The sequence below is a fragment of the Lissotriton vulgaris genome, chromosome 2_1, assembly GCF_964263255.1.
Source record: "Lissotriton vulgaris chromosome 2_1, aLisVul1.2, whole genome shotgun sequence".
NCBI classification, from domain to species: domain Eukaryota; kingdom Metazoa; phylum Chordata; class Amphibia; order Caudata; family Salamandridae; genus Lissotriton; species Lissotriton vulgaris.
The window spans coordinates 59,058,735-59,083,263 of NC_141687.1; the positions used below are offsets into that span (position 1 = coordinate 59,058,735).

A 24,529-nucleotide genomic window follows, 5' to 3' on the forward strand; every position below is an offset into this window, starting at 1 on the left:
GAACAAAAAAAGGTGACGAACTATTGAATAATGAGCTAAACACACAAAAATGTAAGGTACGGATACACTGAAGGAATTTCTACCGAAATTGCTTACCAGCTTCCAGTGGGTCTGAATTTCTGTCCAATTTTGTCCCTTTAGTCCACTGAGTTCACATGTGTACTTCTTCCATTACTTAATTGGTGGTATACTACATGGAGGTGCAGGGCCGGCTCTAGAGCGGTGCGACCAGTGCAGCCGCACCTGGCACTGACCTCTGGAAGGAAGGGGGTGCTCTGTTTTGAAATAACGCGAGTTTAAAACCACATGCTGAAGAGTTCCTTGTGTGTCCAGCAGTTTTTATGCAACAATAAAAATGTCAAGATAACTCTTGGGATTAATGTTCCTGTTGGAGAGGGATCAGAGTTCTGTCTAGTGGCAGTTTACTTTCATGATAAACTATATCAGAGGGTTAATGTGCCTGCTGCACAGATCGCGTACCACACAAATCACCGACGCATATGTAGATCACTCAGTAGGTTACTGCTTTTGTCACAGTGAAGCCTTTTATTATTTGTAGTTCATAAGTTAACAATGCTAATACAGCACAGTGACATATGAACTGTCATGAAACAGCTGCAGGCAAACTGCATGGTATATGTTAGAATGTTATGTTTCATTTCCCAGTCTTTCATTATCTTAATACAATCTGTGAACAGGTTTTTAAGTGTTCAGAAATGTGGCGCTCAACTTATCACGGTAAGTATTAAGGTGTCGTGGTATAGAATTAGGTGCTTCTTGGCAGAGGAAAACCTTAACCTCTGTAAGAGAAGAGGATCAGGGGCCTCTCTCTAATGTAATTGGACAAAAATCCAGAGCACACTTAGTGTATCAAATCAAATTTCAATCTTCAAATGGTCAAATGGCCAAACCAATGGGATAGATCAAACCAGTCATAAGTTTTCAAAAGTTTTATTGTTCAACAGTGTTCTTTTCTCAGAATCACTGTGCCATATCACTCTAGCCTACACGTGTTTCATCACAGCATGTGGCTGTGAATCTTCAGGGCTGATCTAAAAGATCGAGGCGCGTTATCGGGAGACCGGTGATAATTCCGTCCCGGTCCTAATCGGGATGTTTCTGTACACAAGAGAGCGGTCCCGCACTTGGAAACTGGAGCTGCACCGAGCTCAACCCACGGGCAACAAACGGCCTGAAATACTGACGCTGTGTAACCGCACACACTACCCCCATTCTGACGGAAACCGATTATCTTCGGTACCGCTCTCTTGTGTACAGAAACATCCCGATTAGGACCGGGACGGAATTATCACCGGTCTCCCGATAACGCGCCTCGATCTTTTAGATCAGCCCTGAAGATTCACAGCCACATGCTGTGATGAAACACGTGTAGGCTAGAGTGATATGGCACAGTGATTCTGAGAAAAGAACACTGTTGAACAATAAAACTTTTGAAAACTTATGACTGGTTTGATCTATCCCATTGGTTTGGCCATTTGACCATTTGAAGATTGAAATTTGATTTGATACACTAAGTGTGCTCTGGATTTTTGTCCAATTTCATTATCTTAATGTTGGTAAAAAAAAGTGTTAATTTAGATAGAAATACAGTCTTATAAGTAAATCCGACTTCAACAACTAGGCTACGTTTTAAGTCCGGAGGTTGCCATTCTCCAGACCAATCACTCTTAAAATATACTGCCTACTAGTATCGACGACGTCACTCCTACACCTTCTAACCCTTATTGTCTTATGTTACATTTCCTATAGAGTGATTTACATATCCATGATTCATTGGCTCGGTATAATGTGTGTGTGATGTAGAGTGCTTTGACACCCTACACTGGTATGAGTAGCGCTTTAAAACAAATGAAATGCATGTGAGAGAGGTGCTATAGATAGATGAGGGGCACTAGTGGATCATGCTGTGAGGGAATTTGTGGAGAAGGAGGTATTTGGGGTGTGGGGGACCAGCAAGATTGGTTCCACCAGTGCTAACGCCGGCCCAGTGGAGGGGATTCCTCTGTGTGGTAGTAAGTCATAGACACAAAGGTTGTCACCGTGAGTGTGACTTTTGAGACGTGAGGATGCAGCACATAGGCAGTGATTCAACCCATACAGCATGTCTTGCTTTTGCTTTCGTCTTCCTTCTGTGTCCCAAGGGGACACCAATGGCGGAAACTGAGCTGTTAATGTTATGTTAATGTTAGTCAGCATTTATTAAGCGCTCGTACGCCCAGAGGCTTCATGGCGCTATAGAAAGGAACAAGGCGCGACAGTCAATCAATAGAGATGAAGCAGCTCAGTAATGTGCCTGAGAAAAGAGCCAGGTCTTCAGGGAGTGTCTGAAACTGAGGATGTTGTCGTTCAGTTTTAGGTGAAGGGGAAGAGAGTTCCAGAAGGCAGCTGCAAGATGGTCAAAGCAACTGCCTCCGAGACGCTTCCTCTTGTAGGGAGGAACAATCAGGAGGGATTTGTGGGTGGACCGGAGGTTGCGGGAAGGGCTGTATCTTTTGAATAAGTCTCTAATGAATAGGGGACCAATGTCATGTAAAGACTTAAATAGGATGCACCCGGCTTTAAAAGCCACGCGTTGCTCAACCGGCAGCCAATGTAGCTGTTTCAGGCCCAGTCTGACAGACTGCCTTTTAGAGAGGTTCAAAAGAAGTCTGGCTGCTTGGTTCTGAACCAGCTGGAGGCGTTTAAGCTCTTCAGTTTGGAGCCCAAAGTAGAGACTATTGGAGAAGTCCAATCTGGACAGGACCAGGGAGATGACGATCTGTGTGAGGGCAGCTGGGGAAAAGAAACAGGCAATTTTTTTAATTTTCTTCAACTGGAAAAAGCTGGATGACACAACTGCTCCAACCTGTTTTTTTAGGGAGAGATCCTCGCTGATAAAGATACCTAGGCTCTTAACCGAGGATGACTTAGATGGGGGGGCGCCCATGCCAGAGGGCCAGAAGCTGGGATTCCAACTAAGTATACTCTGTCCAGGCAAGACCAGTTCGGTCTTGCCTGGGTTAAGTTTCAAATGATTGCAGTTCATCCAACTCAGAATGTGGGACATGGTGTTTTGGAATTCTACCACAGAGTCCTTGGTGTTCAAAGGAAAGATGAGCTGCAAATCATCAGCATAGTTGAAGATGGTTACCTTTGCTTTCCTGAGGGAGTATAAAAGGGGGCGTAGATACAAATTAAAAAGCAGAGGGGATAAAGAGGAGCCTTGAGGTACTCCGCAGATGGTGGATATAGTAGGAGCCGTGAAGGAACCCAGTCTGACCGATTGAGTTCGGCCAGTGATGAATGAGCGGATCCAGCTCAGCGCAGGGCCCCTAAGACCTGCTTGCTCGACACGGTCGACCAAGATGGTGTAGTCGACCGTGTCGAACGCAGCAGAGAGGTCCAACAGCACCAGAGCCTGATGGATCCCTTCGTCCGCGTTCCGCCTCAAAGTATTCTGCACTGAAAGAATGACTGCTTCAGTCGAATGGCAAGGGCGGAAGCCAGCCTGGTTAGGTGCAAGATACTCTGATTTTTCCAAAAATGTGGAAATGCTGTCACAAACATGAGCCTCCAGAAGTTTGGCACAGTATGGCAGCAGAGATATGGGTCTGTAATTAAGCGGATCTAGCGGATTTGCTCCTGCCTTTTTTATAAGGGGGATAAGGAGGGCTTTTTTAAAATTGTTTGGGACTTTACCCTGTGTGAGCGATCAGTTCAGCATGGAAAGTAAGCCCCCGGGGATGCTGGTTCCCACTTCTTTCAGAATGTGAGGGGGGCAGATGTCGTCAGGGGAACCTGATTTGACCTTAGTAAAGAGTTTGGATAGATTGGCGCTTTCGATGGGGGGATAAGAGTCCAGGGTCGCAGGATTATGAAAAGTGTCCGCAAAAAGGAGGGGAGGCTGAGTGGTAGGGATACTTTGTTTTATGGTACAAATTTTATCGAAGAAGAAGGAGTTTAGCGAGTTGCAGAGCTCCTGAGTGGGGACCATCGGGAGAGAAGTTCTGTCACTGGCGCTAAGATTTTCCACAATATTGAACAATTCTCTTGATTTGTTATGAGCCTTGAGAATTATTTCCGAAAAGTAGTCTGTTTATGTTTCAGAATAAGCTTTTGGTAGTCCTTACGAGCCTTGCAATAGTTAGCTCTGTCTTGTTCTGAGTAGGCTGTTCGCCACTTTCGCTCCATTTGACAAACTTTGAGTTTAAGATTTTTCAAAAGAGGTGTAAACCACCTGTGAGCGTCGTTGGGGCGAGAGCGGGGAAAGTTGGTACAGGGAGCATGAGCATCAGCTGCCTGGAGTAGCCACCCAGAGAAGGCTTCTTCCATTTCTTCGATGTCCTGATCAAGTGAGGGGAGGGAGGAGGTTAAGGAGCCAATAAAAGCGGGAATGTCAACATTCTTCCATATTCTAGTTTTTCCTCCTAGCTGGGGCAGGGGCTTTCTACTTCTTTCAGTGGTCATAGTGAAGTTGATCAGAAAATGATCCGACCAAATGCAGGGCGTGATGGAAATAATAGCCAGGAAGATGTTTTGAGACCAAATTTGATCAAGGCTATGCCCTTTTTCATGAGTTGAAAGATGAATATGTTGGGTAAGGTTCATGTCTAGGAGGGTCTCTTTCAGCGTAGCTGCCTGAGAGTCAGACTCAGCAGAATCCAGCCAAAGGTTGAAATCGCCCAGCAGCACGATTTTTTTGTGGGAAATTATCAAGGGGGCAAGTTGTTCTGCAAGAGATGCCGTGAAAGTGGGCATATTTTGAGAGGGGCGGTATATAAGGATCAAAAGTAGTGATCCAGTTTTGGTGTCCAATTTAAAAATCAGGTTGTCTGATCCTATTAGGTCAAAGGATGGTAAGGGAGAGACTTTATGGGAGTTGCGAATAATCGCAGCGACCCCTGCGCCCCTTTTACCGGCTGGTCAACATGCAGAATGTAGTAGTTCGAGGGAACTGCAGCTAAAATGTCAGGCAGGGATCCTGCATTGAGCCAGGTCTCTGAGAGGAATAAAAAGTCTGGTTGTTCGGCCTGGAGCAGGAGAAAAATGTCCATGTGATGTTTAACCATGGACCTAGTATTTAAATATAGACATTTGAGAATGGTCTCAGAGTCAGGGGGGGTCGAGGGAGGTAAAAAGGACCTAGGCTTGAGAGCTTTGCCAGGAATGAACTCAGGGTTCAGAATACCATAAGTGGCGGCCCGCTTTAAGGCATGAGCAGGTGGGGCGAGTCCAGCGCTATCAGGGGGTCTGAGTGACAACAATGATGAAGAGGAGTATTTATAAAGTTGTCCAGGGGTTCTGGCCCCGGGCCCCGGACTGCCGCGGACGGGCGCAGACTGACTTGACTTATGCGTGACTTCGGCGCGCATTCGTCGCGCCCGCTGCGCTCGTACTCTGCGCTCCTGGATACACATTGTTTTTATGGCCTGCCTCCCGGGAGAACTAGACCGCTAGATCCGGTCCAGCTCCACCCAAGATGGCGGCTCGCCTCACCCTCCACGCAAACGGCACCAGCCGCGATGGAACAGGGCGGGCTACACAGATGTAAGCAGTACAATCGGTAGGTGATAATAAAACAATGGTTTTACCAATTTAAATGAGCATTAAAACTTTCAAACGCGCTGGCGCTTTAATCGCGCTAGAGCAACGACAGTGTCTACCAATTAACTGCGCTATCGGCAAAAATGATTTGCAGGGTTCCACAAGGGCCAGGCTGCTGCCACCAGCCAAGCGTTCTCGAATAACTCTGAACCAGGAAATGTTTTATGGCCTGCCTCCCGGGAGAACTAGGCCGCTAGATCCGGTCCAGCTCCACCCAAGATGGCGGCTCGCCTCACCCTCCACGCAAACGGCACCAGCACCGATGGAACAGGGCGGGCTACACAGATGTAAGCAGTACAATCGGTAGGTGATAATAAAACAATGGTATTACCAGTTTAAATGAGCATTAAAACTTTCAAACGCGCTGGCGCTTTAATCGCGCTAGAGCAACGACAGTGTCTACCAATTAACTGCGCTATCGGCAAAAATGATTTGCAGCTGTCAACTGGACAGTCCACCTGTGGAATCTGATATGACTTTTGCTAAAACTCTTACTCACATACAAGTGCACAACTGGAACGTGACAATGCCACGGGTCTTCACGTCTGCGTCTCATCTCATGTAGCATCTTAGTGAACAGGAGAGAGTGAGTGAGTGAAATTTTGATTGTGTGAGAGCGACTTTTAGTGAGTGAGTGAATGAGACTGTGTGAGCGGGAGAGAGTGTGAGCTAGAGAGTGAGAGAGTGAGTGAGTGAGTGAGTGAGCGAGCGAGTGAGTGAGTGACTGAGTGAGTGAGTGAGCGAGTGAGTGATTGAGTGAGTGAGTGAGCGAATTAGTAAATGAGACTGTGTGTGAGCTGGAGAGTGAGTGAGCTGGAGAATGAGCGAGTGAGTGAGTGAGCGAATTAGTAAATGAGACTGTGTGTGAGCAGGAGAGTGAGTGAGCTAGAGAGTGAGCGAGTGAGTGAGTAAGCGAGTGAGTGAGTGAGAGAGAGAGTGAGCGAATGAGTGAGAGAGTGAGCGAGTGAGTGAGTGAGTGAGTGAGTGAGTGAGTGAGTGAATTAGTAAATGAGACTGTGTGTGAGCTGGAGAGTGAGTGACCTTATGAGTGAGCAAGAGAGTGAATGTGTGGTTCCTATTATCTTTTGGGAGATAAAGCAAGCAAATTCAACAACCTCAGAAGCCTATCGTCCGCTCTGCCAGGTCCACCACAAATGGAATGCTGCACAGTGTGTGCAAGCTCCCATTGGCAGTCGTACCTGCGGGGATGGCAGCTCGGTGGGCACGAGTCCATCGATGGTGGACGTCAGGAGCTTGTTGCCCAGGATGTTCCTCAGATGGTAGGCCATGACATCTTGCTGCTCCACACTGCAGTGGTTCTCCAAAGAAAGGATGACTGGGTACTCCGAGGTCTGCAATAAAACATAAAGTAACAGGTGTCAAGAACAAGCACTCTGTCTTGGCTACCATAACCACTGGGCTCCGAATCAACTGGAAAATATCTGTAAGTCCACAAACCATTATAATTTGTCCATTTCGGTAAAATAAAGTGAAGCAAGACTTGGATCAGGGCTTAATTTGAGCTGGTGGTTGCAGTTGGGAGCAACTGGCACTCATTGTGTTGACCAGCTCCTATGTTTTCTCATTAGACTTTCACACAGAGTAAGAGCAAGAAAAACACAAAACACTGAAGGAAAGAAGAAGAGATAGAAAGAACAATAGTGACATCTGGAGAAATCTGAGATGAGAAAGAAGGAGCAAGCAAGAGATAAAAGGCAGGGAGTGCCTAGACGTGAATACAAGAGGCATGAGGTGGAATAAGGACTACATAGTCCTGGCATTCAGCACACCCAAGAGATTTGTAGCACCAACAGAGGGACGTTGGGGTGTGGGGATTATTGTTTTACAAATTAAGCACTGCTTGAATTCCAAGGAATGAAACAGTAATAGTGACTTGTTGGATGTTTAGTAAACTAGGGTATGATAGTAAAATAAGAAATAACAATAAGGTGCTAGAAATTGTAGGATACTGGAAACCATAAATGAACCTCTCTACACAAGTGGTAGTCTTGCTGCAAGAGTGAAAATCAAAGCACTGCTCAGAAGATTTTCATCAGTCTATTAGATAAAATCTGATATTTAAACCCTTAATTCAATCTCCATGCCCTGCCCCATTTCTACTGTTTCTATGTGGATACTTCTCTCGCTAGATAGTGGCTTATTGCTCTGTTGATTAAATGGAATGGCAGAGGGTGGAAGACAAGAGTGGAACAGAGAAGTAAAGAGAATGATCATGATGTAGCAAAAGTGAAATACAGGGGAGGTAGGGAAAGATAGGGTCAAAATATCAAATTCAAAATATAGAATTACCAAAATATCGAGGTCAAAATATAGAATGGACAAAATATCGAATGGACAGATTATAGTGGTGATAAATATCGAATTGAAGGTAAGTAATTTAATATCAAATAGTAATTTTTACCCCTTCGCTATCCAACGCTTTCTCTACTTTTGTACTCTCTGAAGTGGGAATAGTAATTTTTACCCCTACGCTATCCAACGCTTTCCTTACTGTTGCACTCTCTGGAGTGGGAATAGTCATTTTTACCCCTATGCTATCCAACGCTTTCCCTACTGTTGCACTCTCTGGAGTGGGAATAGTAATTTTTACCCCTACGCTATCCAACGCATTCCCTACTGTTGCACTCTCTGGAGTGGGAATAGTCATTTTTACCCCTACGCTATCCAACGCTCTCCCTACTGTTGCACTCTCTGGAGTGGGAATAGTCATTTTTAACCCTACTCTATCCAACGCTTTCCCTACTGTTGCACTCACTGGCTGTTGCACTCACTGGAATGGGAATAGTAAATGTTATATTTATTGTTTCATTAATTTTAAATTACTTTTAAGACATTTAAACATATTCGATATTTTGACTAACTATATTTTTTAAAACTATATTTTTGATTCAATATTTTTGTACTTACCTGTTTGTAGATAGGAATTCGATATTTTTGCATTCTATATTTTTTCTTCGATATTTTGGTAATTCGATATTTTTTTCCAAATAAGCTTTATTCGATAGCAAGTATCATAAAAGCATTACAGAATCATAAAAGAAGTATAAAAATTTGACAGTACATACAAATATTAAAAGATTAAAAGCAGGGGGCGTGGCCAAGATGGCGACGGAGTAGACGTGCCTGCGAGCTCCTCCGGCACCCCGAGCCTTTCATAGCTTTGTTTAGCTGCACTGGGGCGATTTCAGCTTCGGCTTTGACACTCCTGGGGTCGCTACGGTGTCCTGGATTGGCTTGACCCTTCTCCCGTCGAGCTACGACCTAGGATGGCGGACTTAGCCGAGGTGTTGGTGTGGTGACGCACGAGTACCGGAGCGGCCTACGGAGCTTCGCCTGGGTTGCATCGGCCTTTAGCACGAGGGGACCCTAAACTCTAGCAAGTTGACGAGTGAAGCGCTTGCTCTGCGGGTCCCCCCCCCACTGGGATTGTAGCGAGCTTGCCTGAGATCTCGTCGAGCTATCTGGTTGCTAACGCCGGAGCGGAGGTGACGAAGAGGCGCCGACTTGGCTGGCGGCAGTTGGACAGCGCAGAAGGCTGAGGGAAGGAGAGGTGGTGCCATCGTGCCTCTAACCCTCGATGCCCTGGGGGCGGCCCATCGGACGACCCAACGGACTTTGTGCGACGCGGCAGAGATTGCTGAAGGTGTGGAGAAGCGTAGCTTACTATCCGGGACGCACTTGGAGGTCGCGAGGAGCCTGGACCAGACTGAGGCGTCGCACCATGTCGACTAGGAATCGCTTGAATAAGCCGGGGAAGGATGGACCTGGTAAGGGGGCGTCCGGATCGCCCCCCCCGCCCTAGCAAGTCGCCGGCCAAGGACGACACTGAGGGCCCGGTCACGAAGGCCTTCCTGATAGAGCTTTTTTCCTCCATCAAGGACGATATCACGGAACTGAAATCGCAATTCGCTTCCGATCTCCGTGAGGTCCGCCGAGACGTGGACGGCATTGGTGAACGGGTGGCGACCCTAGAGGACCACTATTTGGGCCTCAGTGGGGATGTCCATCAGCTACAGCAGGACTTGCTCCAGCTACGCGAGCAAAATTTGGATCTTCAGACCCATTGCGAGGATTTGGAAAACCGGTCCCGCCGTAATAACATTCGGATCCGTGCGGTGTCCTGGGACGGAGATGGTGGTGACCTGCGGGAGTACGTGGAGGCACTGTTTCTGCAGATTCTGGCGGAGGACGATCGCACGGTGGTCCGGATGGACAGAGTACATCGGGTAGGCCTGCCACGTGGCGCGCGCTCGCCGCCTCCCGACATTTTGGTGTGTGTCCACGATTTTCAACTGAAGGAGACAATCCTGAGGAAGGCGAGGGACACCAATAACTTGCTTTTTCGTGGGCACAGCCCTCAGCTTTTTCAGGATCTGGCGGCTTCCACCTTGCAAAAACGACGGGACTTCCGCCCGATCACGGCCTTTTTGAGAGAGCACGGGGTGTCCTACTCCTGGGGTCACCCCTTTCGACTCATTTTCAGGTGGCAAAACAGACTGGTGCAAGTGAGATCCCTGGCGGCCGCCAGGGAGCTGCTGGGCATGGAGGAAGCAGCCGCGTCGGCGAGAAGACGTCGCCGTTCCCGCTCCCCAGCATGGTAGAGAGTGGGCCGACACGGTGTGGCAGAGGGTCCGACCCCATCGGCGAGTCAGAGTGAAAGGGGAGACGTTTTGGCCTCGCTAGCCCTGGTGACTGAGTCGAGCCGAGTGGACAGCTCCTCAGCGGCCTAGGCTCCCTCGACGGAGGCCCGTGGGGGCCGGAGGGGCTCTACCATCTCAGGTACTCTGTGGGACAGTACTCCATTGGAGGGTTACCCCGACCCTGAACTCGAGGGGGGCATTACCAGGGTCTTCTACCCCCGACCCTTAAGGTCATGTCCGACTTTCATTGTTCTCTTTCTAGTTCTGACTCTTTCTTTTTTGTGTTTTATTTCTGAGGCTCCTTTTGACTGTGGGAGGGCTGTTTGGGAAGGGACCCGGTGGTGGTGGCTGGAGATCTGGTATGACTGTAGTGTGTCTGGTTTGGTTCTGGCGTTATGGGGTGGACTGATTGGAGCGGTGGGGGGCAGTGTTTGACTCAATGTTACCTGTTACAATAGGCTCCTGGAATGTTAAAGGCCTTAATTCTCCTCAAAAGCGCCAGAAAGTGTGGAAGTATATTCTTGATCATCAGTTGGATGTGGTGGGCTTGCAGGAGACTCATTTGGCCCGTAAAGATGAATCTAGACTTAAGCACAGGCAATACCCCCTGATTTATAAATCCTCTGCCACTACCAAGCATCGAGGCGTGGCGCTTTTGTTCCGCTCCACGCTTCAATTTCAACCTGTGGGGGTGCGGGGAGACAAGGAGGGGCGGTGGCTAATGGTGAAGGGGATGCTCATGGGTAAGCTCTGCACATGGGTGGTTGTTTATGCACCGAATGCGGGCCAAAATGGGTTCCTTGAGGCCTTTCTGAGGGTAGTGGGGGACTTTGGGGAGGGAGCATTGATAGTGATGGGGGATTTTAATTTGGTTTGGGACAAATGTCTTGATTGTTCACATCAGCAGAGGACGGAGGCAGGTCTCTTCTCCTCTGAACTGCGTCATACTTTGATTAGTCTGGGCCTTATTGATAGCTGGCGTTCCCTCCACCCCCGCACTAGGGACTACACGTTCTATTCCCATGTCCACCACACTTATTCCCGCCTTGACCACATTTTTGTGCATCAATCCCTGCAGGGCGACTTGCGGGACAGCAAAATATTTCCACTCTCGGTCTCCGATCATAGCCTTTTGGCGACATGCTTAATCTGGGCCCCGGAGTCGTCCCCTCACCGCAAATGGTATTTCCCTGCATCCCTTACGCGAGATGAGGAATCCTGCAAAAAGCTAAGGGTGGCCATTGGGGAATTTTTTGAGCTCAACGAGACTGGTGACACCTCGGTCTTCACCCAATGGGACGCCTTCAAGGCGACGACGCGGGGCACGTGCATTGCATTGAACTCCGCCCTGAACAAGCTTAGGCGCCAGGAGAGGGAGGCGCTGGAGGCGGAACTGGCGACACTGGAAACTGCGCATAAGCAGAATCCTTCTCGAAAGACCCTTCGCCCTCTTGCTGCGGTGCGGGGGAAGCTCAGGCCGCACTATAATAATCGGGCTGAATATACCCTCTTGCGCTTACGGCGCCTCTCTTATGCTCAGGGCAATAAAGTGGGGAAACATCTGGCACAGCAGCTCCGTGATAAACGTGAGAAGGAATATGTGGGTGGCATTCGGACGCCTTCCGGCGCCGTGGAACATAGGGATGCGGTTAAAGCCGAGCTCTTCGGCGACTTTTATGCCGCCTTGTACTCGGTGGACCGCCTGGCGCCGGCCGCTCAGCGGGAATACTTGGAAGCTCTATCACTTCCACAGGTTTCCAAGGAGTGGAACAAGCTTTTGGAGGCCCCCTTTACTAGGGAGGAGGTGTTGACCGCCATTCGGTCCCTTAAACCGCAGAAGGCACCGGACCCGGACGGCTTCACGGCTTCCTTTTATCAGACGTTTGCTTCTGAGTTGGGGGACCGCTTGGTGACGTTTTTCAATAGCATGAGGGAGGCGGGCCACACTACGGGCACTATGGCGGAAGCTATGATCTCGATCATTCCCAAGGCGGGGAAGGACCTCTCTAAATGCGAATCGTACCGGCCCATAGCCCTGTTAAACGTAGATGCTAAACTGTACTCCTCTATCTTAGCTGCCCGGCTCCAGGACCTCATGCCTGCCCTCATCCACCCCGATCAGTCGGGCTTTATAAAGGGTCGCCAGACCCATGACAACACTAGACGACTAATCCATCTGATCGAGAAAGCTAATCGCTTCAAGATCCCAGCGGTTTTGGTTGGCCTCGATGCTGAAAAGGCGTTCGATCGGGTGGATTGGGACTTTCTCTTTAGTACCTTGCAGGCCTTCGGTTTTTCTCCCAAATTTATAGATATGCTTCGGGCCAATTACCATGGTCCGCGCTCGAGGGTCATGGTGAATGGGCATGTCTCACCTTTTTTTGCACACTCCCGGGGTACGCGGCAGGGCTGCCCTCTATCTCCTCTACTTTTTGCGCTCAGCATCGAGCCTCTTGCCCTTCGGGTGCGGGAGGACCCGGATATTGTCGGGCTCCCCTTTTCGGGGGAACAGCACAAAATATCTCTTTTTGCAGACGACGTCCTATTGTCACTAGCTGACCCGGGGACTTCCCTCCCGCGTGTACAGGACGTGCTCTCCCAATTCGAGGCGGTGGCGGGTTTTCGGGTCAATCCTGGCAAATCCTACATTCTCAATCTCACGCTGCCACCCACTGAGGTTGCACGCATCCGACCGCTCACGCCCCTGTCATGGTCTAGCTCCTCCATACAATATCTCGGGGTCCGGCTGACCTCGTCCGTCGCTACCCTATATGCGGCCAACTTCCCTCCCCTTTTGATCCAGATACAGACCGAGCTTAACCGTTGGAAACCCATCTCCTTGTTGGGACGCGTGCATGCCGTCAAGATGACGATGCTCCCCAAGCTCCTTTACCTGTTCCAGGCCCTCCCTATTACCTTGGAGGGGGGCTTTTTTCGGCGTCTTAAATCTATGATTCTGCGCTACATCTGGCAGGGTGGCCGTGCTAGACTCTCTTTTCCTACGCTACGCCGGCCATAGAGGAAGGGCGGGGCTGGCCTTCCAGACATGCTTCTTTACTATAAAGCGGCGCAACTCCAGGTGCTGGCCGAATGGACCCAAATGGAGTCGGAGAAGCACTGGTTACATATGGACAGGAGTGTGGCGGGACGTTCCATATGGGACCTGGTTTGGAAGGCGAAGGGGGATCGGCCACGCAACGCTTACATTAGCACCCCTACGAGTACTACTCTGAAGGTCTGGGATTCGGTCTCTAGTGATGAAAGGTGGACCTCCTTTCCCTCCCCCTTCACACCTGTTCACTTTAATCCAGCGTTTCCGCCGGCTCTTGTTGAGGGGCCCTTTGATGGATGGAGGGCGGGGGTTGCCACGCACTCACACATTTGTTCCATGGTTATGAGCCGCTCACCTTCCATAACTGCATGCGTGACTATGGGGTGCCACCTACTGAGCGCTACCGACACGCCCAGCTACTTCACTGGGCACTGTCACCTGAGGTTCGGGATGCCGCAACGAGGCCTCCCACGGATTTCAAATCTTATATCACTCGCACATCCTCTATGCAGGGGGTGATTTCATTCCTCTATGATTTGCTATTGACCACTGCTATCTCACCTCGCCCTAGATACATGGGTTTGTGGGAGGAACACCTGGGACGGGATATCTCCGACGAGGAGTGGTCTCACCTCTGGCGTGATCTACACAGATTTAACCATTCTCTTGATCTTCGGGAGGCCCACATGAAGACAATGCTGGATTGGTATCTGTACCCGACCCGATTGAAAAAGATTTTTCCTTCTACATCAGGCAGGTGTTGGCGGGGCTGTGGTTTCCTTGGGGACTTTCGCCATATCTGGTGGGACTGCCCCATCATACGCCCTTATTGGGAGGAGATACTGTCTCATATCAGGGAAATCCTGGGCTACCCGATTCCAGATTCCATAGGCTTCGTGCTCCTGGGCCTTCGGGACCCGCTTTTGGAGCACCAGACCAGGGCAGACAAACACATCCTTTGGCTCTGCGTAGGTGCGGCCAAGTTGACCTTGGCTGCAGCATGGAAGAAGAAGGAGGCCCCTGCTCTTTCCCTTTGGTTCGCTAGGTTGTGGAAGTTGCTGAGTGTGGAGCGTATGGCGGACATTTTCAGAAATGACTTTAAGAACTTTACTTTCAGATGGAGCCCGTTGGTCCGCTTTCTCTCTCGAGGGTTGCCGTCGGCGGTCTGCCCACCCACCATACGCGCCTTACATCTGTTTCAGGTGTGAAGTCTGCCTGAGTGAATGCCTGTTGCTAGACTGCCACCACTGGGGGGAGGGACATAGCTGGGAGATTGGAGCCTCTGGGGGGGGGGGGTTAGGTTTGTTTTTCTTTTCTAGAGGGGGATGGGGATCTTGGTTTTTCCATGTTCGGCCTTGCCGCACTGCCTCCTCATGGCCGGGACGCTTAGAGGCGCAAATGGACTTGGTCGAACAAGCCTCTGACTTGGACAGCTTGGCTCGGTGCCAGTATGGGCTTTTGCACCTCCGGGTCTTCTCGAGGGGTTTGATGCTGTTCCGGACGGCCTTTTGAGCCTTATCTTGCCCTGAGCGATGACGCTGTATGACCCTTCATCACTATTATTGCTGCTTGGCCTTATTGAACTGGCCCCTGCGAGGGCACCTTTTTTGCATTTCCTGTGATTCCATCCCTTCTCTCTTCTGTTCATTCTGTCTTTCTGTCTTCTCAATAAAATATCTTTAACAAAAAAAAAGATTAAAAGCAGAGATTTAAAACATTCTTAGCCATCCTAGGGGTAAACATACTTTTCCAGAATACTAATTTGCCCTTACAAGGTAAAATACACAATTTCTATAAAAAAAAGGACTAGGTCTGCTCAAACAGTAGTTATTTGGCTACATCTTTGGACCTACTACCTTGTTGTTTGCTTTTGAGCGGATAATCTATGCACAACCCAAATACTTGGCAACTCCACAAACAAACAGAGACCTTGAGGCATCAGTTCGCAAAATGTGAAGTGCCACTAGATGGTTTTTTGTTCCCAGTTGGGCACAAATTGGCTTAAGCCATTTTGTCCTAGCCTGTTTGTAAGCAGGGCATGCAAATAATAGATGGGCTACCGATTCTTGCTGGGCTTCACAGCACGGACAATGAGTTGAGGTGTATTTTTTTGGCTCCCGTTGTGCAAGCGTGGAATTTAAATTTATGGACCCAAATCGGTGTCCTATCTCTAGGGATTCTAATAAAATCGAGGTATGGCTCCTGGTAACCAACTTGTTTGTGGTGGAGAAATTCATCAGTTAATCTCCCAAGCCTGGAGTGATGTAGGAGCTGGTGATTAACCCAGTTCCAGTAGATCTTTTTTAGCTCTACCTTAGTCAAAGAGGCCTGATTCTCCCAGGATTCGGCTAGGCTCAATTTAAACATAAGATCCTTCAAATCCCTTAGCCATTTGACCCTTTTGTTAGAATCCAGGGTGATTAGCTCAGAAAGGCCGGCCACATAATGTGTCAATTCAGGGGTGCATTGCCCAATACAATAGGCGACGGAGTCTAGTCACCTCACTAATCGGGCGTCTGCCCATGTCAAGGAATAAAGCTTTTACTTTTAGTGGTGTATATGTAGGGGCAGATACCAAGTCTCTGATGAATTTATTCTCAGATCTTTGGATCTCTACTATTTTTTCAACACCCTAGAGTTCGGCACCATAGGTTGCCAAACTCACCACTTTACCTTCATATACGACTAAGGCCGGGGCAACTAATCTGGACGGGGAAGAACGTTGCTCTCTTGAGATGGCACCCGCCGCCCGCTTGTGATTTAATAGCATCTTACTTAGATGCGACCCCCATAGCATTTTGTCTGAAAGCCTAATCCCCAGGTAATCAAAAGAGTGAACTCGCTCTAGAGATAGCAATTAAGAGTGAGTTTAGGTCTAAAACGGTTCCCAGGGTTAAAAGCCATGAACTTAGTCTTGGAAATGTTTATGGAAAGACCCCTTGATGTACAAAATAATTGGAAACGTGTAAGGAGTTTTTGGAGACCCATCGGAGTTTTTTAAATTAAAAGGGTATCGTCCGCAAAAAGGAGGGTATCAATTTTTTCCCCCGCCAGGGTTGGAGCGTCGGCTGGAACTTGGCTCAAAAAGTCGACCACACATATCACATAAAGTGAAAAACGTTTGTGGGAGCCAATACGCAACCCTGGCGGACACCCCTGTTTACTGGTATCCTCTCCGTAGTTTGCCCTTGTCTCCCCATCTAATTTGTGCGTAAGAATCCTCGTGAAGGCGTATTAGAAGGTATAAAATGTAGGGGGGGATACCCATATCCTGTAGCACTGTCCATAGCTTTGCACGTGGGACCAAGTCGAAAGTCGTCTTGAGATCAATGAACGCGATATATAGGCTACCCCTACCAATGACTACCACTTTCCAATAAAGGAGAAGTAGTCTAAAGACTTGATCAACTGTGCTGGTGGCTTTCCTAAAACCTGCTTGGCAATTAGAAAGGATTCCCTCATCCTCCATCCAAAGCTGAATCCTGTTTAGGAGGGTTCTGCCTACCACTTTCTGCATGCAATCTAGTAAGCTAATAGGCCTATAATTGTCGGGATCCTGACGGTCGCCTTTTTTATAGATGGGTATTACCTCTGCTTCTTTCCACGAAATCGGGACTTCCGCTCCTTCCATTATGCTGTTAATCATGAGTAGGATATATTGGGCCCACTTATGTGGTTCCGATAAAAACAGATCGCCCGGAATACCATCTGGTCCTGCTGCTTTTGCGGGTGTAATAATGTTGATGACACTCACGACCTCATTCAGACTAAATGGATTTGTGGCTTCGGAGAGAGTTAGGGTTTGATTACCGAGCGTATTATCTGGTTCCCCCTCAACTTCCTCCGCATATAAGTGAGCAAAGTGATCCCACCAGACCTGGCTCCCAATATGATTAGGAATGGGATAGTTATCACTCCTTTCTCTCTTCTTAATTAGAGCGCAAAAAGAAGCAGGATTTCTCTTATTTGACGCCTCTTTTAAGTCCTCCTAATGGGCCTCCTCCCAATCACGCTTAGCTAGTTTCAGGGATAGTTTACAGTCCTTTCTCGCTATTTTGACCATGTGAGAATTTTTCTCCTTTACAGCTACTATTAAAACTTGCCTTTTCTCCTTACAGCTCGCTGACCTGTACGGGAACCTCCTACGAACTGTTCACCAATCAAACGAATGGTTTCTCAATGAATTAGGGGAATCTTCTCCCACCCTTGCAATGCTACCAAAGCTTCCTCCAATTCGCCTGTCTTTGCAGCTAAAATTGTGGAGATATGCGCTATCTTTAGATCCTCCCCCGCCACCTTGGGCCACTTTAGGCACCTACCGCAATTTGGCAATATTAACTCCTTGGTGGTAAGTTGGACCTTCAAGCTTGAGTTTTGATTTATAGACTGAGGTTTATGAACACTGTCAACGGTATGTCCCACCTTCATATCGATGACATCTACCCAAGGACGCAAGTCCACCAGAATATAATCAATTTGGGATGTGCATGCTAGTTTGTTCAAAGTATTTTCCCCCTGTGCATCAGAAGGGGTTCTGCCATTGGAAGCTCTAAGCCCAAATTCCAAGGTTATGGCGTTTACTTGTGTAATGATCTCGGACCATATTTTAACTGGCAGCAAAGCTAATGGGGGCACACCCCATTTGCTGTCCTCATCCATTGTATCAAAAAGATCTTCGTGGCTCAATGGCTCGAATGTGCATTCAAACTCGCCAGCTACAACGATTTTAGCAGTAGGGGGCATTTATATAAGAGATCTTCCAGCTTGTTCAAAATTGTCGAGGATTTGCCACTCATGGTGCCCCTTATATAGACATTGAAGAGTTCCAGAGACTCGCCACCCTTAGGGCCCTTTAAAGTTAATTACATAATATCATGGCTATCACTATCATGTATAGATGCAGACCACCACAAATCTATTGTAATCCATGCTGTTAGGCCTCCAGAGGGTCTGCCTTTTCCGCTAGTGATAGCAGGAGTATGAAATGTGGTATAGACGGAGTTATATAACGCCCCCATACTCCAAGTCTCCTGTAATAGTCATACATCATGGGTTCCCACAAACCCATTCCACGATGTTAAGACATATTTTTCTTTAATCCGGCTATATTCCAAGGAAGGATTTTCAAAAGTTTCTGTGCTTGTGTGTTTGAGGAAGGAGCGTCATTATTGGTAACAGTGTTTTGAGGTATGGGCAAATGTGATGCCAGGGGCTGCTCATAGCAATGCGAAGCAGCTGAGGATTCATGGCATATGGGGCAGTACCTGCTTTCAGCTTCCCCTGAAGAATTATAATAGAGTCAATCGTTTGCGTCCAACGCAGACAAAACCCCTCCACTACCTGGAGCGTACTCCTTCGCCTCACTACAAATGGGTATAATGGGGTAGCGCCTGAGCTGAATACGCGAGGAGTCTGGGGATGACGTTCTAAACTCCAGTGCAACCAGATTATCAACCAGAGTAGCATCCGCTAAGGTTAACTCAATATTATCCAATGGAGAGTTGGGAGAAGTGCATCTCCTAGCTTTAGTAATGTCTTCCCTGATAATAGAGAGGCACCCTCGCACATGACGGATCCAATGGATCGATTTGTTGATTAGTGAGTCACTGGTTTCGTATCTACTAGGGTCGGTGATTTTGGGAACATTGGCCATAAAGACTATGATTAAAGATGTACTCTCAACCCTGGATTGCTTTGGGCCTAAGGAAGATGTTATGGCCCTGATGGCGCCAGTGCTCTGTGATTTCGATATTATGTCAGTGATCCAGTAAAGGATGTGGTAGCCGGAAAGAAAGACACAGAAACGGAGAGAAAGTGAGGAAGAGATCTATGTAAGATTTTAGAATGAGTTCAAGAAGTATGACAAGCTAAATATAGGAATAAGGAAATTTAGAGAGGAAGAAAGGCACAGTGCAGCCGGGTGAGAGGTAAAGAGACAGAAATAGCAGAAAAGATGATAGTTAGAGCAAAGCAGAGAAATGAAGCTAACCGCCCGATTCATCAAACAGAATTGCGCTTGCAAAGGGCCAGATTCTGAGAATCTGGCCCTTTGCGAGTGCGATTTTTGCATTTGGGATTCAGCATCCCAAATGCAAAAATCGCTAATTGCGATCTCGCAATTTTGCGAGGAATTACATTTAAAGAATCTCTATTTGAGATTCCTTAAATGCAATTCATCATCCAATTTTTTTTTGAGAATTCGCAATTTCTGGCCGCAATTTACCGCGAGGTCAGACCTCGTGGTAAATTGCGAAAACTCAGAAAAATGCATTTAAATGCATTTTTCTGAGTTGCATGTTACACACCCACATGTCCTTTGGACATGTGGGTGTGCAACACCTGTGTAAAATTTCATTTGAGGGGTGCTACAGGGTGTCCTTTGGACACCCCTGGCACCCTTCAAATCGCTATCTTATTTGCGATTAGCAAATTGCTAATCGCAAATAAGGAATACTCCCCATTCATTCCTATGGGCCTTTTGGCCCATAGGAATGAATGGCGAGTTATTCCTTATTTGCGATTAGCAATTTGCTAATCGCAAATAAGGAATATGTAGGAATCGCATTTCTTTATGCAATTTCTACATGAATCCCGTTTTGCGAGTCCTTAATAGCGATTCGCTATGAATCGCTAGTAGGGGCTCGCAAAACGGGAGAATGATGAATCAGGCTGTTAATTACAAACCCCATGTGTGGCCATACGTCACTTTTTGCCATGTTAAAACTGACGCACCAGCGGGGCAAGAGGCTTGTAAATAAGGCCCTTAATATTTAGCTTCCAATTCTAAAATGTTCTTCTTTTACAGAGCGCGTTCGAACTGAAAAGTTACAGTTTTCGTTTTTGATGTATGTTTTAATTAATCTAATAATAATATTTAATATTATACACAGTAGTGGACATGGCCGGACTAGGATCCCTAACCGGCCCTGGCAAAGTGCTCTGCCGGGCCCCTCCCCCCTTGGGGATGCTGCAAAAACGGCCCTGTAACAAAAACGGCCCCCAGGGGCCCCTAACCGCCCCCCGCCCATGAAGCGCACTGGGGAATTGCCCGGTGCCCACTATGGCCAGTCCGGCCCTGGTAGTGAACCCCTGAGTAGGTGTCACGGGCCAAGTGTGCACAAACTAAAGGTTAAGAATTACTGCCCTAGAGTAAAGGTGAGGGTTGGGAAGATGGAGGAAGTGAGTTTGAAATACAAAAAAGATAACACAGGTTCACTGACCATGCTCTGTTTCCTACCTTAAACGCATACTTGTTGATGGTGGAAACCACGTCTTTGAATAGGATTTTCGACGTCAATGTGTGACCATGGTATATGATTGGCTCCCCATTGGGTCCATCCCAGATGTCCAACTCCACACAGCGGCATCCCTTTTTCAAGGCCCTGTAGAAGGCGAGAACTATTTAGAAATAGTTTTCTACACCCCTTATCACATCCCACACTCCTATTTCATTCACAAAAATAGTAATCTGTATTATCACAGTCATTTCAGGCCCGTTCTGTAATAAGGTTCTGCCTATAGGCAGCTTTGGCTGTCAGTTGTAAGCGTTCATGTGATCAATACAGGACCAAGGCATTTCATGGATGGTTACACTGTGCCCCTGACTATGCATTATGGATTTGGGGCCACATGTATGTGGCTATTTTGCGTTCACAAACAGGCTGATTTGGCCCATTTGCAAACGCAAATCAGGTTTTTCCCATGTAGCAAACCCTATTTTGCGATTCGGTAACCTGTTACCAAGTCGCAAAAAGGGTTTACGAGTCGGTATTTGGAAGGGGCCTGTTTAGGGTGTTCCTTCCTAATACCAATTTGCAGTGGTATGTATTAATGTTGTGTAACCGTGCATGTGGTCGCAAAACATTCGCATTTTAACACCAACTTTAAGTTGGTGGTAACCATTTGCAAATGGGTAGGGGTCCCCAAGGGTCCCCCTCACCTTTGGGAATGGTGGTTACAAATATTTTTGAAGAGCAGGCAGTACAACCGCTTTACAATTCAACCGTATACAAGTTCAGATAATATCCCATTCTTTAACACATACTACAGGGGATAGGTAGCTTAGAGATGCAGTAGAGGACAAATCTCTTCCACTGGGCTGCATAGCATGCACATGTGGTAGGCCTACTTGTATTGTGCAATATGGCCATACACGTATCAGGGAGGTGTATTATTATTATTATTATTATTATTATTATTATTAACACCTTAAGTGCTGCGCCTATTCCAACGGCCGACGGCACCACTACCTCGGGAGTGCTGCCGTCGGCCATTGGACGTTCCAACTGCACCTGCGAAATGGAACGTTCAGCACTGGAGCTGGACGTTCCATAGCTGCTAAGGTGTTAATATTTACATTTGTAAAACGCAACTTTCACCTTAAAGGTATCCTGGCGCTTGAGCAACCTTACCAAAAACGGATCAGTAACAGAAACACTTTTAAGTTCATTTCTAAGGTCCATCTTTAGGTCCATCGTCTTGGTGCAAAACTGGTCATTTCAGGAAAAGTCAATTGTTTAGATGTTTCCTGAATTGAATGAGGTTCCTACTGGCTCATAGAGGGGCTGGTCGCTTGGCCCAAAATGTGCTGTCCTGACTGAGAAGGCCCAGCCTCCATTTCTCACTTTCCGAAATTTCGGGCTACAGAATAGGTTGGCTGAGGATAAGCGTAGGTTCCTCGATGGCATGTAGAGTTTAGATTTTCTTTGTAATAGACTGGGTCCTGTTTCCTTTATTGCCTTGTAGACATTACAAAGTGGTTTAAATGTGATCCTCTCTTTCACTGGAAGCCAGTGGAGTTCCTTAAGGGTGCCAGGGGAACAGGCATGCCTGGGTTTGTCTAGTGCAAGTTTGGGTGCTGCAGCCTGCACTCCTTATGATCTTTATTAGATTATCTGGGGCTCCAATTAGCAGCGCATAGCAATAGTCAATTCCGCTCAAGACTGCACTTTGAACCACCAGCTTTCTTGCTGCCTGTGGCAGCAATGGTACCATTTTCCTTAGGTTCCGGAGTAGTCCAAAACATGTGCCTGCTGTCTTATTGACTTGTGTCTCTATGGAGAGCTTGTCATCAATATATACCCCTAGATTACGTACTAACTGCGATATTCCTGGGGTACCTTTGCTTGTCCAAGGCCAGAAATTGTTCTGGAGTATATAAAGAGCTTTGGAGAATGAGCAGAACAGAAATCCAGTTTTCTCTCCATTGAGTTTGAATGAGTTGCTGTTCAACCAATTTGCCATCTCTCTTAGACAGTTGTGGAATGCTGCCAGTGAAATGTGCCTATCGTTGTCTAACGACAGAATCAACTGCATGTCATCGCATAGTTTACAAAGCTAATGCTGTAAGACTGAATAAGTATCAACAATGGGCGTAGATAGATATTAAAAAGGATAGGGTTAAGGGCTGAGCCCTGAGGTACAACATGTTCTGCTTTTTAAAATTCTGAGTAAGAAGGGGAAAGTGAGATTGCTTGGGTTCTATTTGCGAGGTATGATTCGATGCACTTTAGTAGTGCCCCATACACACCTGTATTGCTGCATGCCTGTGTAGTTAGGCATAGTCAAGAACCTCTGGTGCTGAATCACTCTTTTGAGCTGCTTGCAATCTGGGTACCTGATTTGACAATGCCGTGATGTGAATAGGTCATGCGTAGTCAATACCTTCTTGTGGGGACTGATGGACATGTCTTTGCCCAACTTGGGCCAGGGTTGTCTGGCCCAAGTTGGGCAAAGGAGGAAAAGCGTAAGCAATTATCCCGGATCAGTTCATCCACAGTGCATTGTCCAAAGACTGTGGGTGTGGGAACCTGGATGGGAAGCTTAGGCATTTCGCATTTTCAAGGAGGAGGGGCCAAGAGGACAATGGCTATTCTTCAACCACAATTGGAAGTACCAATAGTATAGTAAACCATACGCTGTGGAGCAGTGATATGGCTGTTTGAGTGGGAGCCGGACTGTTTGAGTGTCTGCTAATGCTTTTGATCAGCCAGTCGTCATGTTACAGGGAAGACATAGCTACCTCTTCTGTGAAGATGAGCCGCCACCAGTGCTAGGCATTTGGTAGAGACCCTGGGAGCTGCCGTGACTCTAAAGGATAGACCTTTGAATTAGTAGTTATGTCCACTTACCACAAAGCGTAGGTACCTGTGATTGGCAGGTTGGATGGAGATATGGCACTAGGTGATCATCAGTTCTTGCGTTGCCATGAAATCCCCTTGGCGGAGCAGTGGAATGACGCCTTGCAAGGCTGTCATATGAAAGTGCTCTGATAGAATGCACTGATTTAATGGTCTCAGATCCAGGAGCCTGAGCGTGCTGTCCACCTTTGGGATGAGGATGTAGCGCTAGTAGATGCCTTCCCCCCATTGGTCGGGTGGCACGAGCCATATTGCACCAATTTCTAGAAGCGCTTGGAACTCTTCCTCGAGAAGAGGGAGGTGATCTTAGCTGAGGATGTGGTGTCAGGGTTTTAGGCTGGTGGGATGGTGTTAAATTCTAAGCGGAAGTCCTGATGGAATTATATTCACACCACTGAGTGTTGTCCTTGTTTGGTGGCCTGCCAGTTTCAATGGTGAGGATGCCCCGTCTGGGTCTTCTCCTTCAGATGCACTCAAGGACAACATCTCAGGCTGGGTGTCAGTTAGGCTGCAGCCAGGATCTCTGACAGGCCTGCCTCGTCCTTCTTGAAGCCAAAATGTAAGAGGACTCCAATGACTGCTGCTACATTTTGGAATATGCTCAGCACCACGCCCCTTTGTTCCTTAAGGTTTAATTGCAGCAAAAGGTGAGGCAGAACTTGCAGGAGGCCTAATTGTGGTCGCAGGAGAGACAAAGGTTGTCAATGCCATGCTGGTCTGCCCAGGGATATTTTGCACTGCAACTTGGGGACAAAATTGGAAGAGTGTGCATCCAATCAACACTTTCCTGTATTTAGTTTTGGGATGAGCCGAACTGTCGTATAGGTCCAACCGCACAGTGTTTGTCATCCATGTCACAGGTATCAAGGAGGCCCAAGAGTGATATAAGGGTCACATCGGTGTTGAAGACACTGCTGGAGACGTCTGAACCCGATGGTAGAAAAAAAAACTAGAGTGGAGGGGTATCCAAAACAACCTAGAGTAGAGCTGGGGCCGATGCGACTGGTGTTACAGCGCATCTGGTCACTTGAACCTTATTGAAGAAAAACAAGTTGTAAAGTGCAAGGCCAGCA

At 47.6% G+C, this 24,529-nt stretch overlaps 1 protein-coding gene across 1 annotated transcript in view; it reads right to left on the reverse strand.

Annotated features, from left to right (window-relative positions):
- Positions 1 to 24,529, reverse strand: part of PLCD4 (phospholipase C delta 4) — a 380,183-nt gene that overhangs the window by 94,803 nt on the left and 260,851 nt on the right. Inside the window, exons 9-10 of the mRNA XM_086954454.1 lie at positions 20,555 to 20,699; positions 6,804 to 6,956 (exon numbers count right to left, since the gene is read on the reverse strand). Of these exons, the coding sequence (XP_086810580.1) occupies positions 6,804 to 6,956; positions 20,555 to 20,699 (298 nt within the window). The remainder of the gene's footprint in view (positions 1 to 6,803; positions 6,957 to 20,554; positions 20,700 to 24,529) is intronic.